This window comes from Giraffa tippelskirchi, chromosome 1 (assembly GCF_054371585.1).
Source record: "Giraffa tippelskirchi isolate mGirTip1 chromosome 1, T2T-mGirTip1v1.2.pri, whole genome shotgun sequence".
NCBI lineage: Eukaryota > Metazoa > Chordata > Mammalia > Artiodactyla > Giraffidae > Giraffa > Giraffa tippelskirchi.
Genome location: NC_137275.1, coordinates 206,575,865 through 206,588,165, shown reverse-complemented (window position 1 = coordinate 206,588,165; position 12,301 = coordinate 206,575,865). Strand labels below are relative to the sequence as shown.

The 12,301-nt window shown below is 37.7% G+C and overlaps 2 protein-coding genes across 8 annotated transcripts in view; both read left to right on the top strand.

Moving 5' to 3' along the window:
- Positions 1–753, top strand: part of PGAP4 (post-GPI attachment to proteins GalNAc transferase 4) — a 73,583-nt gene extending 72,830 nt beyond the window's left edge. For both annotated transcript variants that reach the window (XR_014077817.1, XR_014077814.1), the window contains one exon: positions 327–753. The gene's annotated coding sequence lies outside the window, so the exon portion shown is untranslated. The remainder of the gene's footprint in view (positions 1–326) is intronic.
- The window catches only part of ALDOB (aldolase, fructose-bisphosphate B), a 39,047-nt gene that overhangs the window by 4,148 nt on the left and 22,598 nt on the right, over positions 1–12,301 (top strand). Inside the window, exons 3-6 of one of the 6 annotated variants that reach the window (XM_081573545.1) lie at positions 327–395; positions 1,666–1,822; positions 8,622–8,687; positions 9,918–10,022. Coding sequence is in view for 1 of the 6 variants with exons in the window: in XM_081573536.1 (XP_081429662.1) it covers positions 1,800–1,822 (23 nt within the window). In the remaining 5 variants the exon portion in view is untranslated. Of the gene's footprint in view, positions 1–326; positions 396–1,665; positions 1,823–5,064; positions 5,120–6,944; positions 10,023–11,803; positions 12,233–12,301 lie in introns of those variants that run through there. The other 5 variants (XM_081573563.1, XM_081573536.1, XM_081573572.1 and 2 more) reach the window with 5 other exon arrangements.

The window sequence follows — 12,301 nt, the reverse complement described above, 5'->3', positions numbered from 1 at the left end:
CATTATTAGTCATTGGATAAACACAAATTAAAACTACAATGAGATACTATCATACACCCAATAGAATAGCTAAAAAAATTTTAAATGACTACACCAAGTGTTGGTAAGGACACAGAGCAGCTAGACTCTCATACACTCATGTTGGGAATATAAAATGGTACAGTCATTTTGAAAAACAAGTGGGAAGTTTCTTGAAAAGTTATATATATATATACTATTTGATCAGATCTAGCCATTCCACTCCTAGGTATTTATTCCAAGAAAAATGAAAACATACATTTACTTTAAGACCTATACATGAATATTTATAGAGCTTTATTTTGCAGTAGTTAAAAACTGGAAGCCACTCAGATGTCCATCAGCAGCACATGGAATACTACTCAGCAATGAAAAGGGTGAATATGGATGAATTTCAAAATAATTATGCTGAATGAAAGAAGCTAGACCAAAAAAAATATTGGTTACATATTGAATGATGCCATTTATGTAAAACTTCAGAAAATGCAAACTAATCTCTATAGTGACAGGAAGCAAATAAGTTTTGCCTGGAGATGGGGTGGGGCTTATAAAATTAAAAGAATAAACTTTCAGGGGTGATGTAAATATATGTTCAATATCTTGATTGCAGTGATGTTTTCATATGTGTGAAAACATATGGGTGTAATCATATGTCAAGACATCAACTGTTATACTTTACAAATGTGAAGTTTATTATAAGCCAATTGTATCTCAATAAAGTCGTTATTTTTAAAAGATTTGCTTAGTGCTTTGCACCAGCCAAAGATGAAAGAATTGGCTTGGCGTCTTTTCATTATGTTTCATACTGCTCTCTAAAGGTTCCTTTTACTGTAGGTCAGCAGAGAGGAGGGGTGGATGTTCTGGGTTGCCTATCATCCCACTGCACTTTTATCTGTCTATATATAGTTTCAATGGACATGGATTTGAGCAAACTCCAGGAGAGAATGAAGGACAGGGGAGCCTGGTGTGATGCAGTCCATGGGGTTGCAAAGGGTCAGACACAACTTAATGACTGAACAACAACTATATATAGTCTCACTAAAGATTTATTTCAAAAAGTGACCGGTTTAAGGGAAAAAATTTAAAAAAAATTTTTTTAAGTCTTTAGAATCTTCCGGAACATCTGATCTTTAACGCTAAAATATTTTATGAATCTAAAGTTCTATTAATGAGTTACATGAATATACTCTCTCTTTGATTTGAAGATGTCCTCAATTATAAAACATGAAATCTCTAGCTTTTAATGACTTTTTTGGGGGGGGAAGTAAAATAAATATATTAAAAGTACACTTATTATAAGATTCACTCCAGTTTCAAAAATGTTAAAAGTATGACTTAGAGTACTCATTATAGCACATAGTCTCCAGATTGTGGGAAGGGATATTTTTGAGAACTGAAAGTGTTTGCATGAGTCAGGGTACAAAGTGTAACAAAGAGATCCCAAAATGCAACAGCTTAAACTGGGTAGAAGTGTGTTTCAGTCTCAACATGCAGCAGGTAGGCAGTCCAGGTCTGGCTTAATGACTATTTGACCTGTGCAGTTCCACAGAGCCCCATGCTCAGAAGGGCCCAGAGCTTGGTTTAATGGGCTGCTGTTACCATCTTGAAAGTCTTACTAATTTTATCTTTGAACTTGTGTTTTAAAAGTAAAGTCCAGTGGAACAATGGAACGTGCAGGTGAGCAGAGGAATACACAATCCGTGTCTGCCATTCCTGCACTCTATTTGCATGTCACGTTGGCAGTGCTCCATGGACCCAGAGTTCCAGTGGACCCATAGTGCATGGGAATTCAGAGAAACTCAAAGTGAGTACAAGTATGTTATGTTGATGACTAAGAAAGGAAGTGAGGGAAGCCACAGGCAGTCCTGGGAGTCCTGACAGGACATGCTCTCCATTTAAACTAGAACTTATTACTAATCCAGAAAGAAGACAATAATACTCTAAGAAACACAAACAGCAAGTAACCTTATCACATCTTTCCTTACTTGTGTTACTTCCCTGTATTAACAAGTCACTTACATTGAAAATGACAGCATAGAAAGAAAGGAAAAGTTTTTTACTTTCAGTCTTTCCTTACTCATAAATAACCTGAAGATAGAGTGTTGATAGAATATATATGAAGAAGTGAAACAAAAACATTTGAGTCAGTTTTGTGCAGCATTTATACTCTTCTGATAAGAATGAGATATATATGCTTGAATGAATTACAAAATACAAATCATGTAATTTTGGTGATTCTGCACATGAGTTAAATGTTCTTATATTTGCATTTACAAATGGACATTGCACAATATAATGAATGGTAAAATTCATGTTAATGATCTAAGTTTTAAGTTTACTTAGCAGAAAACTAAATAGCAAAAAAAATGCCGAAAGAAAGAGCATGGAAAGACGAGAAAACTATAAATTTTACTACATTTAATGGCAATCCCCCCGCTTTTTTTTTTTAACAAGAAGGCTTGAAGTTTCATGTTGCATTGGGCCCCACAAATTGTAGCAGGCCCTGCTGCTGTCTTCAACACATGACTTCCACTTATAGGTTCAATTTGGCTGCTTCAGCGTCTTTCATTTTCCAGTCCATGAAGAGCTGGAGAAAGATCAGGAAAGTGAAGCACAATTCTTTCTTTCTTTCTTAACATTTATTTATTTATTTGGCTGGACTAAGTCTTAATTGAGGCATGCAGGATCTTTAGTTGCAGCATGGGAAATCTTAATTGTAGTATGTGGGATCTAGTTCCCTAACCAGGTATCAGACTTGAGCCCCCTGCATTGGGCGTGTGGAATCTTAGCCACTGGACCACCAGGAAAGTCCTGGAAGCACAATTCTTTTATGAGCCTTCATCACTCAATTCAAATCCCATCAGCCAGAACTTAGTCATACAGCCACATCTAGCTATGAGGCTGACTGGGAAATATCTTTAGCCAAGCAGCCTTTTACTCAGCTAATACTCTATTATTTTAAAAGAAGGGGAAAGTGGGTATTGGAAACAATGTGAAGTTGACCACAGTATTCATCCAGTTTGAGTCTAATATTTCCAGTCCTAGGAATTTATCTTAAGGAAATAACAGAAATGTATAAAAAAACTTTTAAGTATGAAGATATTCACTGCATCTCTTTTTATAATTATGGCAAATGAATTAGAAACAACCCAGATTTCCAAAGCAGAAAAATTGATTACATAAATAAAGATATATCTATATTCTGGAAAATCAAACACCCATTAAAATTGTGTTCTCAAAGAATATTCAATGTTATCGGAAAATGCTCAAGATGCAATGGTACATGAGAAAAGCAAAATGCACAACTCTACAGATAATACTATTTAGAAGCACTTTTTCAGCTAGATGGGTATGTCTGGGTTTATCACAGGGATTAAGGGAACAAGACTACCTCACAGAGTAATTTACCTCACAGAGTAAATTTCTCCGAGCATATGTTTGAACCACAACCCCTCAGGATCAGAAACTGGATTTTGTTTACAGACTCAGGACAGATTTGTCTCTCAGAATGAGACATTTTAACCAGAATCATAAGATAAATGTGTACATCAAGAAGGCAAGTGTATTCGCTTATGAGGACATATAATAATAACATGACATATATATGCAACGCCCTCCCCCAGTCTCATACTAAGTGTGAGTGCCCTTCCTAAGGGCAATATATTACATCATTGTACTTGATGATTCTACAGCATAACCAAGAAAATTTCAGTCCAATAATAAAGTTGAACATTTATTCTTAAAGAACTCTCCATGAGGACTTTTTGAGAAAACCAGCCAGACTGTGAAAACAGCCACATTTTTCAGAGCACTCTAAATGTCTTTCTGTAAAGAATTACCGAGAAACAGAGGCAAAAAGCCCCTATGTCCTCCAGCCATTTTCTAGGGTTCTGTAGCTGGTGATCAAGAACAGAAGCTCTGACTTCTGTTTCCTGTGGGGAAGAAATGTGGAGAGGCACAAGGAAGAGTCCATGGACAAAGAACCTGGCAAGTTACTGTCCATGGAGTTGCAACCAGTTGGACACAGCTGAACAGCTGAGCGCACACACCCAAGGGAAGGGGGACAGAGAAGTTTCTGTCTCGAGAGGTGTGTGGGAGAGCTTCGGAGGAGAGTGAAGATGGAGAGTTTGCAACAGTGACTCTAAAGCTCATGGGTATAAGATAAAAAAAAAGGATATTTAAAGAAGTGTTGCTGTAGTTATAAGCCTGATCTTCATTAATGTCCCTTGAGAAACATGAATAAATCTGAATTATTTTTAATAGCTTTTGGTTTTGTGACCTTGATAGGACCCTGGCTTATACATACAAAGGGATCTGAAATACTATAATGATTAAATATTCACTATCGTTCTTTAAAGCTTTCCAGGTGGCTCAGTGGTAAAGAATCTGCCTGCCAATGCAGGCAACACAAGAGATAGGGGTTTGATCCATGAGTGTGGAAGATCCCCTGGAGGAGGAAATGGCAAACCCCTCCAGATAATTCTTGCCTAGATAATTCTATGAATAGAGGTGCCTGGCAGGATACAGTCCTTAGGGGTTGCAAAGAGTTGGACATGACTAAGCACTCATTCACGCACACATTATTCTTTAAAGAAAAATACATGTAATTGCTCAGAACATGATTATTGTACTTTTTCCTCACAGAATTCTAAATATAATTATATATAATATATTTTTTAGGCTTGAAGGTCATATTGAGCACTACATCATACTTCTCTCTGCAACAAACTACTAAAACTTGCTTAGTTTTTTATAACCATAAGGCCCAGTATTGTAGCCACTAGTCACATGTGGCTATTAAGCACTTAAAATGAGATTAGAGTAGCTAAGAAACTAAATTTTGAATTATATTTAAGTTTTAACATTTTAATTTATAAAATTTTCTAACTTTCCCATAGAGATCTTACCTATTTGTTGGGTTTATTTCTATTTTATATTATTTGATGCTTTTCAAAATTATTTTTTAAAAGATATATTTTCTGTTTGTGATGTATTTGAAAAGATAGTTGATCTTGTATACTGATTTTGTATCTGAGGGCTTCCCAGGTGGCACTAGTGGTAAAGAATCTGCCTGCCAATCCAGGAGATGCAAGAGACACAGGTATGATCCCTGGGTTAGGAAGATCCCCTGGAGGAGGGCATAGCAACCCACTCCAGTATTCTTGCCAGCAGAATTCCACGGGCAGAAGAGCCTGGTGTGCTGCAGTCCATGGGGCCACGAAGATTTTGGCATGACTGTGTGACCAAGTACACACACACAACCTTTCTAAACTATGATTAATTCTAACAATTATTCCATCAGGTAGATAATCTTATCACCTACAAATAATGAACAATTTTGTTTCTTCATTTCTAAACTTTATACTTTTTATTCTCTTTCTTGTCTTAAACCATTTGTTTCATTGGCTAGGGCAATGTTGAATAGACGTGGTAATACTAGATATCCTTGCCTTATTCCTTATCCTAAACAAAATGCTTCTAATATTTCACCATTAACTAGGATACAGGTTTTCCATGAATACTTTTATCAGGTTAAAGACAGTTCCTTCTATTGATTAAAATCACAGTTTTTTCTAACACCTTTTCACTATGAGATGATTACTTCCCTCCTGTAATCTGATAATGTAATTACTTATATCATTGTATCTTCTTAGGATAAAGTACGTTTGCACCCCTGTGATAAATCCATGTCACAGTCACTTTTATAAGTTACTGTATTCAACTGACTAAGATATGCTTTAGAATTTTTCCATCTATGTTTTCACTAAGGGCTTCCCAGGTGGTACTCGTGGTAAAGAACATGCCTGCCAATGCAGAGACATCCGTTTAATCCCTGGGTGGGGAAGATTCCCTGGGGTAGGAAATGGCAACCCACTCCAGTATTCTTGTTTGGGAAATTCTATGGAAATAGGAGCCTGGTGGGCCACAGTCCATGGGGTCACAAAAAGTTGAACACAACTGAGCATGCACCCACACCATACCACCATATGTCCACTAAAGAGACTAACTGTAATTTTTCTTTCATACTATCTTTTTAGGTTTTACTTTCAGGCTCTTGTGAGTCTCATAAATAAGTTGGAAGTGTCCACTTTTTCTGCAGTTTGGAATAGTATTGAGTAAAATCAGAAGCATTTGTTCCATGGTTAAAACAAATCAATAAAACTGGCCCTTGAATTTTTTCCATGTGCTAAGAGCAACTTCAGTTTCTACTTCTTTAACGGTTTTTCTATTTCTTCTTTTTTAAGTTTTAAATTTATTTATTTTTAATTCAAGAATAATTGCTTTACAGAATTGTGTTGGTCTATTTCTTCTTGAGTCAATTTTGATATCATTCCAGTAATTGTCCATTTTAGTTAGGTTTTCAAATATGTGGGCCAGAAGTTTCTTGATATCCTTGTTGTCTTTTTCATACCCTTTATCCTTGTTGTCTTTTTCATACCCTTTTGAAAATTCTTAACCTTGATGAAGACAAGGAGAAGGCAAAATAAATCATCTTGGCAGAAGGTCTGTCATTTGTCTTTTCAAAGAATAAACTTATCTTGTTTCATTTGTTTCTGCGTTAGTCACTCAGTTGTGTCCAACTCTTTGGGATGCCATGGACTGTAGCCCACCAGGCTCCTCAGTCCATGGACTTCTCCAGGCAAGAATACTGGAGTGGGTTGCGACTCCCCTCTCAAGGGGATCTTCCTGACCCAGGGATTGAACCTGGGTCTCCTGGGTTGCAGGCAGATTCTTTACTGTCTGAGCTATCAGGGAAGTCATTTGTTTTATTTGTTTCTACTCATAGCCTTTCTTTAGATTTATTCTGATTTCTTCTTCTTTTTTTTTTAACTTTAGCTCAGTCTTTCTGCTATTCTAATGTAAGTACTTCAGGTAAAAAAATGTGCTACTTCAATTGCCTCTGAAAATCTTTAATATAAATTATTTCCATTATTTAATTAAAATATTTTCAGTTCACTTGTCTGCTTATCTTTTAAGGTGTGTTAGATATTTTATTTGAAACATCATGTGTGGAAAAAAACTTGGAGCCTAAAATGAAATTATCTTATTTCAGGAAAGGATTTTTAATTTCCTTCTATCAGATGGGGGTGGAGATGGTGCAGAGGCACTTCTGTATCTTACTTGTACAAAGGGGTTTTCCATTTCTTTTGTTAATGTCTTATTAGATAATTGATCACATCCACACAGCCCTACTCTTCTATTACTCAAAAGTGCCTGCATATCTTCAGTTTATTCTGGAAGTGTGAGATGGTACATATCTATATTTTTATCTGTATCTATTTTATATCTATATCCAAGAATCTCTCCCAGCTTCTGTTCTTTACCTGTAATATTCTGCTATAGTCACACATTTTATTGCACTTCTAAGGTTAATTCAGCTGACTGTGCTGGTGCCTAGAATTATGGTTACCCCAGTAGGACACGACTGAGTGACTAAAACTCACTTTCATGAACTATACTTTTTAGGAAGCTGCCTGGAGACACATGGATTACATGGTTACTCATCCTTTTTTCTTGCACATCCATCTGAGACTTGATTAAGAAAATGATTTCTGCTCTTGAGAAGGGCACATGCGTTCGATCCCAAGGCCAAATAGGCAAGTGGCTCCATTTGCTGATGTCCTGCAAGTGGTGGCGCTTGCCGCCTCTGAAATCCAACACCCCATCCTGGGCCGCCGCCTGGGCCACCGCATCCTCGTGCGCCGCCTCGTGGCCGCTCGGGCAGCTTTGCGCGGGCTCCAGGACGCGCTCCCTGTGGAACGACGGATCTCTGCACGCTTTGCCCCCTCTTTATTGTCCCTTCGCCCCGATTCCGCCAGGCCCAGAGACAGCCTCTACCACCACAAAATCAAGACCTGGCCCTGCTCTCCGTGCCCACTCGGGCAAAGTTGCCTATGACAGCTTTGTCACTAATCCATCCCAGGCAGCACCTCCTGCAGATGCCCTGTGGCCAGAAGCTGCTGAAAGCATCTGCTTCAGTGTTCTTTATCATTTTTTAAATTCAGAGGATACTTGCTTTACCATGTTGTGTTAGTTTCTGCCCTACAACAAGGTGAATCAGTCACAACTATATATATTTACCTCCCTCTTGAGTCTTCCCTCCCTCCCAGAGCAGCCAGGTTGGGCTCTCTGTGTTATACAGCAGCTTCCCACTAGCTATCATGTCATACATAGCAGTGTGCAGCGCGGCAGTGCTAGTCTCTGAATTGGCCCCATCTTCTCCTTCTCCCGTTATGTCCATGAGTCCATTCTCTACTTCTGCATCTCTGTTCCTGCCCTGCAAATAGGTTCATCCATACCATTTTCTAGATTCCATATATATGTGTTAATTTACAATATTTGTTTTTCTCTCTTTATCATTTTAATGCAGATTAAGATAAATAATTTTCTAAAGAATGAATATCTCATATCTCAAACTAAAAAAGCAATATTACACTTAATGAAACACTGATAACTTTACCATGAAAAATAATAAGAAGCACACTATTACCACAAAATTTCAGCCTTTTTCTGTAAGTCAGAACCAATGTAAAAGTAAGAAGCTGAAAATGAATATAACAATTGTTCATTATTTCTACACAATATAATTTCTCTTATTTTAGATTTTTTTCAAGGAAAAATAATCAACTGAAAAACAATTAGAACTGGTTATGGATGTCAAAAAGGAGGTGAGTTACTAAAGAAAACTTTTCTATAATATATAGGTTTTCTAACACCATTAATAAGTTAAAATATAACAAAAAATGTTCCACTGATAGAAACAACAATGAAAATTCCTAGGATAAACTGAGCAAGAAATGCAAAGGTGCAATTATCAAAAGAACTTCAAAGATTTAGTGAATTACAAAAATTAAGGTGTAAATGGAGTGGCATATTGCTTTTCTTTATGGCAAACTTTAACAACCACCAATTACTTCCCTATTTGTTTATAATGTTAGTATAATTGCAATCAGGATGCCAAATTGAGGATTTCATGAAACCAGTCTAAAGTTTGGAAAATTAAAAGGTACGAAGAGGCAAGCAATCTTTGAAGATTGTAGGGACATATTCTTTTAGATATTTAAATGTATCAAAAGCTATAATAATTAAAACAGTGTTGAATAGTACAAAATAAACAAAAATACATCAATGGAAAAATAGAAAGCATAATACATTTGTGTGTGTGTTAATGCTGTGGATGCATCTACAATTTATGTATTAATCAATGTTTTATGGGCAGTATTTCAAAACAATGCTGAATTGTTTTAGAGACAGTATTGAGATAACTGATTAATGTAGTGGAACTCTGCATTATGTCTGCCTGATATCTTTTGAATACCCTTCTGACATTCTAATTATGTCTCACAACGAAAGCAAGTCCTGCTTTTCCGAAAGAATCCATAAATCAGGCATATGACTTCGATTCTATAACTCCTCCCACCGCTGACATCTGGGGTAGAAGGGAGCCATGATGTAGAAGGGGGCATATTCAGAGAGACCCGTCTGGCAGGTGTGGTATCAAAAAAGTTTGCTCTTTCAGAGCACCATGTCAGAGTTGCAAGTATCCCACTGAATCTTTTTTTTTAAGTTTTTCGTTTGCTTGTTTTTTTGTTTGGTTTTGTTTTTTGCCAGAACTATCCTGTGGTGTGGTCAGGTATTTCTTCTGGATGTATTGACCACGCTTGTCTTGTTCTAGGCTGTGTGGCCTACAAAGTCTAGTTCTCTGGCCGTCTCAGAGGTCTGCGAATTACCCAAAATCCAAATGTTGAAATCCTAACCTTCAATGTGACAGTCTTAGTAGGTGGGGATCCTGGGAGGTGATTAGGTCTTAAGGGTAGAGCCTTCAGTGAATAGGATCAATGCCTTTATAAAAAGACAGGAGAGAGCTTGTTTCACCTTTCTGCTGTCTGTCATGTCAGAATGCAATGAGAAGATACTCATCGGCAAACCAGGAAGTGAGTCCTCTGCAGACCTTGGATCTGCCTGGATCTACCTTTATCTTAGACTTCTCAGCCTCCAGAACTGTGAGAAAAATGTTTGTTGCTATTTAAGCTATTCAACCTATGCTATTGTTATTGCAACTCAAGTTAAGACAAGTAGAATCTGTTATTTGCAATTTAAGAACATGCACGGCTCACAATTTACTATTTGGGGAAAAATACATTTACATCCCTGCCTCATGCCATTCACAAAAATAAATTACACCTGGATTAAGAACTAAAACATTAAAAACCAAAATTAAACAAACAAAAAAACACCAAAAACAAAAGCCCAGAGATAAAACTGAAAAGAAGTAGTAAACAAATTAGATTTAACTAACCACAGTGGTCTACCACTTTGTATGGGTAGATCAAAAATGTGTCTGTGGATGAACTAACAATGAGAAACAGAAACCTGGCTAGTTAAGCAACTTCAGAATATTATAAGATAAAATTAAACTCATTACTCAGAAGAACTAAATATTCTTAAGTCTCAGATCAGACAAGAATTTCTGTCTGAACTTCATAATGAACACAGTCTGTGATGAGATTTTATTGGACGATAACCAGAGAGTGAGTTACATAGAACTATTTTTGATGATGGCCCTCAGGCAAGTCACATGGCAAAACATGGAAAGCACACTAACGCTATTTACCCAGAACAACTCCAGAAGCAAAGGTGTAGGACTGGGTGTGCAATGTACCTCTGATATCATCAAACAAGAGAGACTACATATTCATCAAAGAATCTCTTCCTAATATTTCTTTCAGGTGATCTTTTGATAAATAATTAGGGGATTTGAGTCCAGGTTTATACCCCTTTATTGTGTATATAAACAATCAAGGTAGGTGTAGGATATTGTCTCTCAGTGGCCAAGAGAGACCCAGGCTATTCCATAATTTTAAGGTTCCAGTAAATATACTGAAAATGTAGAAATGGCAAAGCTAGAGTTACCAAATCTGTGGAATAATTTGAATGTATACATTCAGCAAATTAATGTTTTGAACACATATGCAAAGAAATAACTGTTGTGTAACTCATGTGGAGATAACATGTAAAGGAAATTTGAAGTCTTTCTTGAATGTGAAGCACAGCCCCTCCCATCCTCTGGCATTGGTCCTGGTGAAAGTTAAGGAATCTGTGGGCCTAAATAGCCCAATCTTTACTAAGCCTATAACCACAGGTATGGAAGCAAATACAAAAACTGTTTTATTCATTTTAAATGGATGCAAGTATGCAAACTTGCTTTATCCTCTTTGCAACCCCATGCACTGTAGCCCACCCTACTATTCAGAGTGGGTTGCTATACCCTCCTCCAGGGGATCTTCCTTACCCAGGGATAGAACTCTTAACCTCTTTTGCATTGACAGGCAAGTTCTTTACCACTAGCACCACCTGGGAAGCCCCTGAAATAGGTGCCTGGAGTGCAGTCTGTATGTTAATGGATATGTAGTTCTAATCTTGGCTAGACTCCCTACTTGGCCAAGAGAAAAATTTCATTGATACATACCTAACTTAAAATACTGCTCTTCCTGGGTTTAACAGGCAAATGTGGAGGAAGGTCAACCCTGTGTGGGCAGATTTTTACACCCAGTTTAAAGGAGGTGGAAGTCTATAAAAAAAAAAAAAAAAAACTAACTTAAGGTTCAGAATCATCCATTATCTTCCCTTAATTTTCTTCCTGGCCTGATTAGCTCCCGGAATCACCATCTCATCTGGTCACGTCTAGCTCAAGAAAATGCAATTACATCATCCAGATCTAAAGGCACGCTTGTCCTTTGTTAATTCTTCCCTGGTGTTTTCTGATTCTGTTTCACTGGCACAGTCACAGGGAAGAAGGGCGGCGGGGGAGGAGGGAAGAACAGGACCACGCAAAGATTGCTTCTCGTCTCAACCCGGCGCCCACGTTGTTCCCACGTCCACGACACGCACCGGAAGTTCTGTGTCAGAGCTGGAGACTTAGCGCAGACTCAACTCTGATCGGCATGCGCTGTTTTGGTTCTTCTCTCAGAGAGAGAACATTTCTTTGAACTCGCCAGCAAGGGCTTGCCAGTCTCTTGCCCCACACCACACACCCTTGGAATAGCCTTAAATGAGAACCCAAAATTGTGAAGGAAGGTATTTTAAGGAAGGTTCCTTTAAGAAAGCTGCACCATATAAGAGGAAGTCTCAGGGTCCTGAGCACGCCTCACTAGCCGAGTGGATGGCGCGTCGATAGCGCAAGTGGATTTGTTTGGAGATACAATGTTTCAAGGTGAGCTGAGGGGGCACTGCTTCAGTTGGTAGAGTACAAACAATCCACACTTACAAGGGCAGTCTGTGA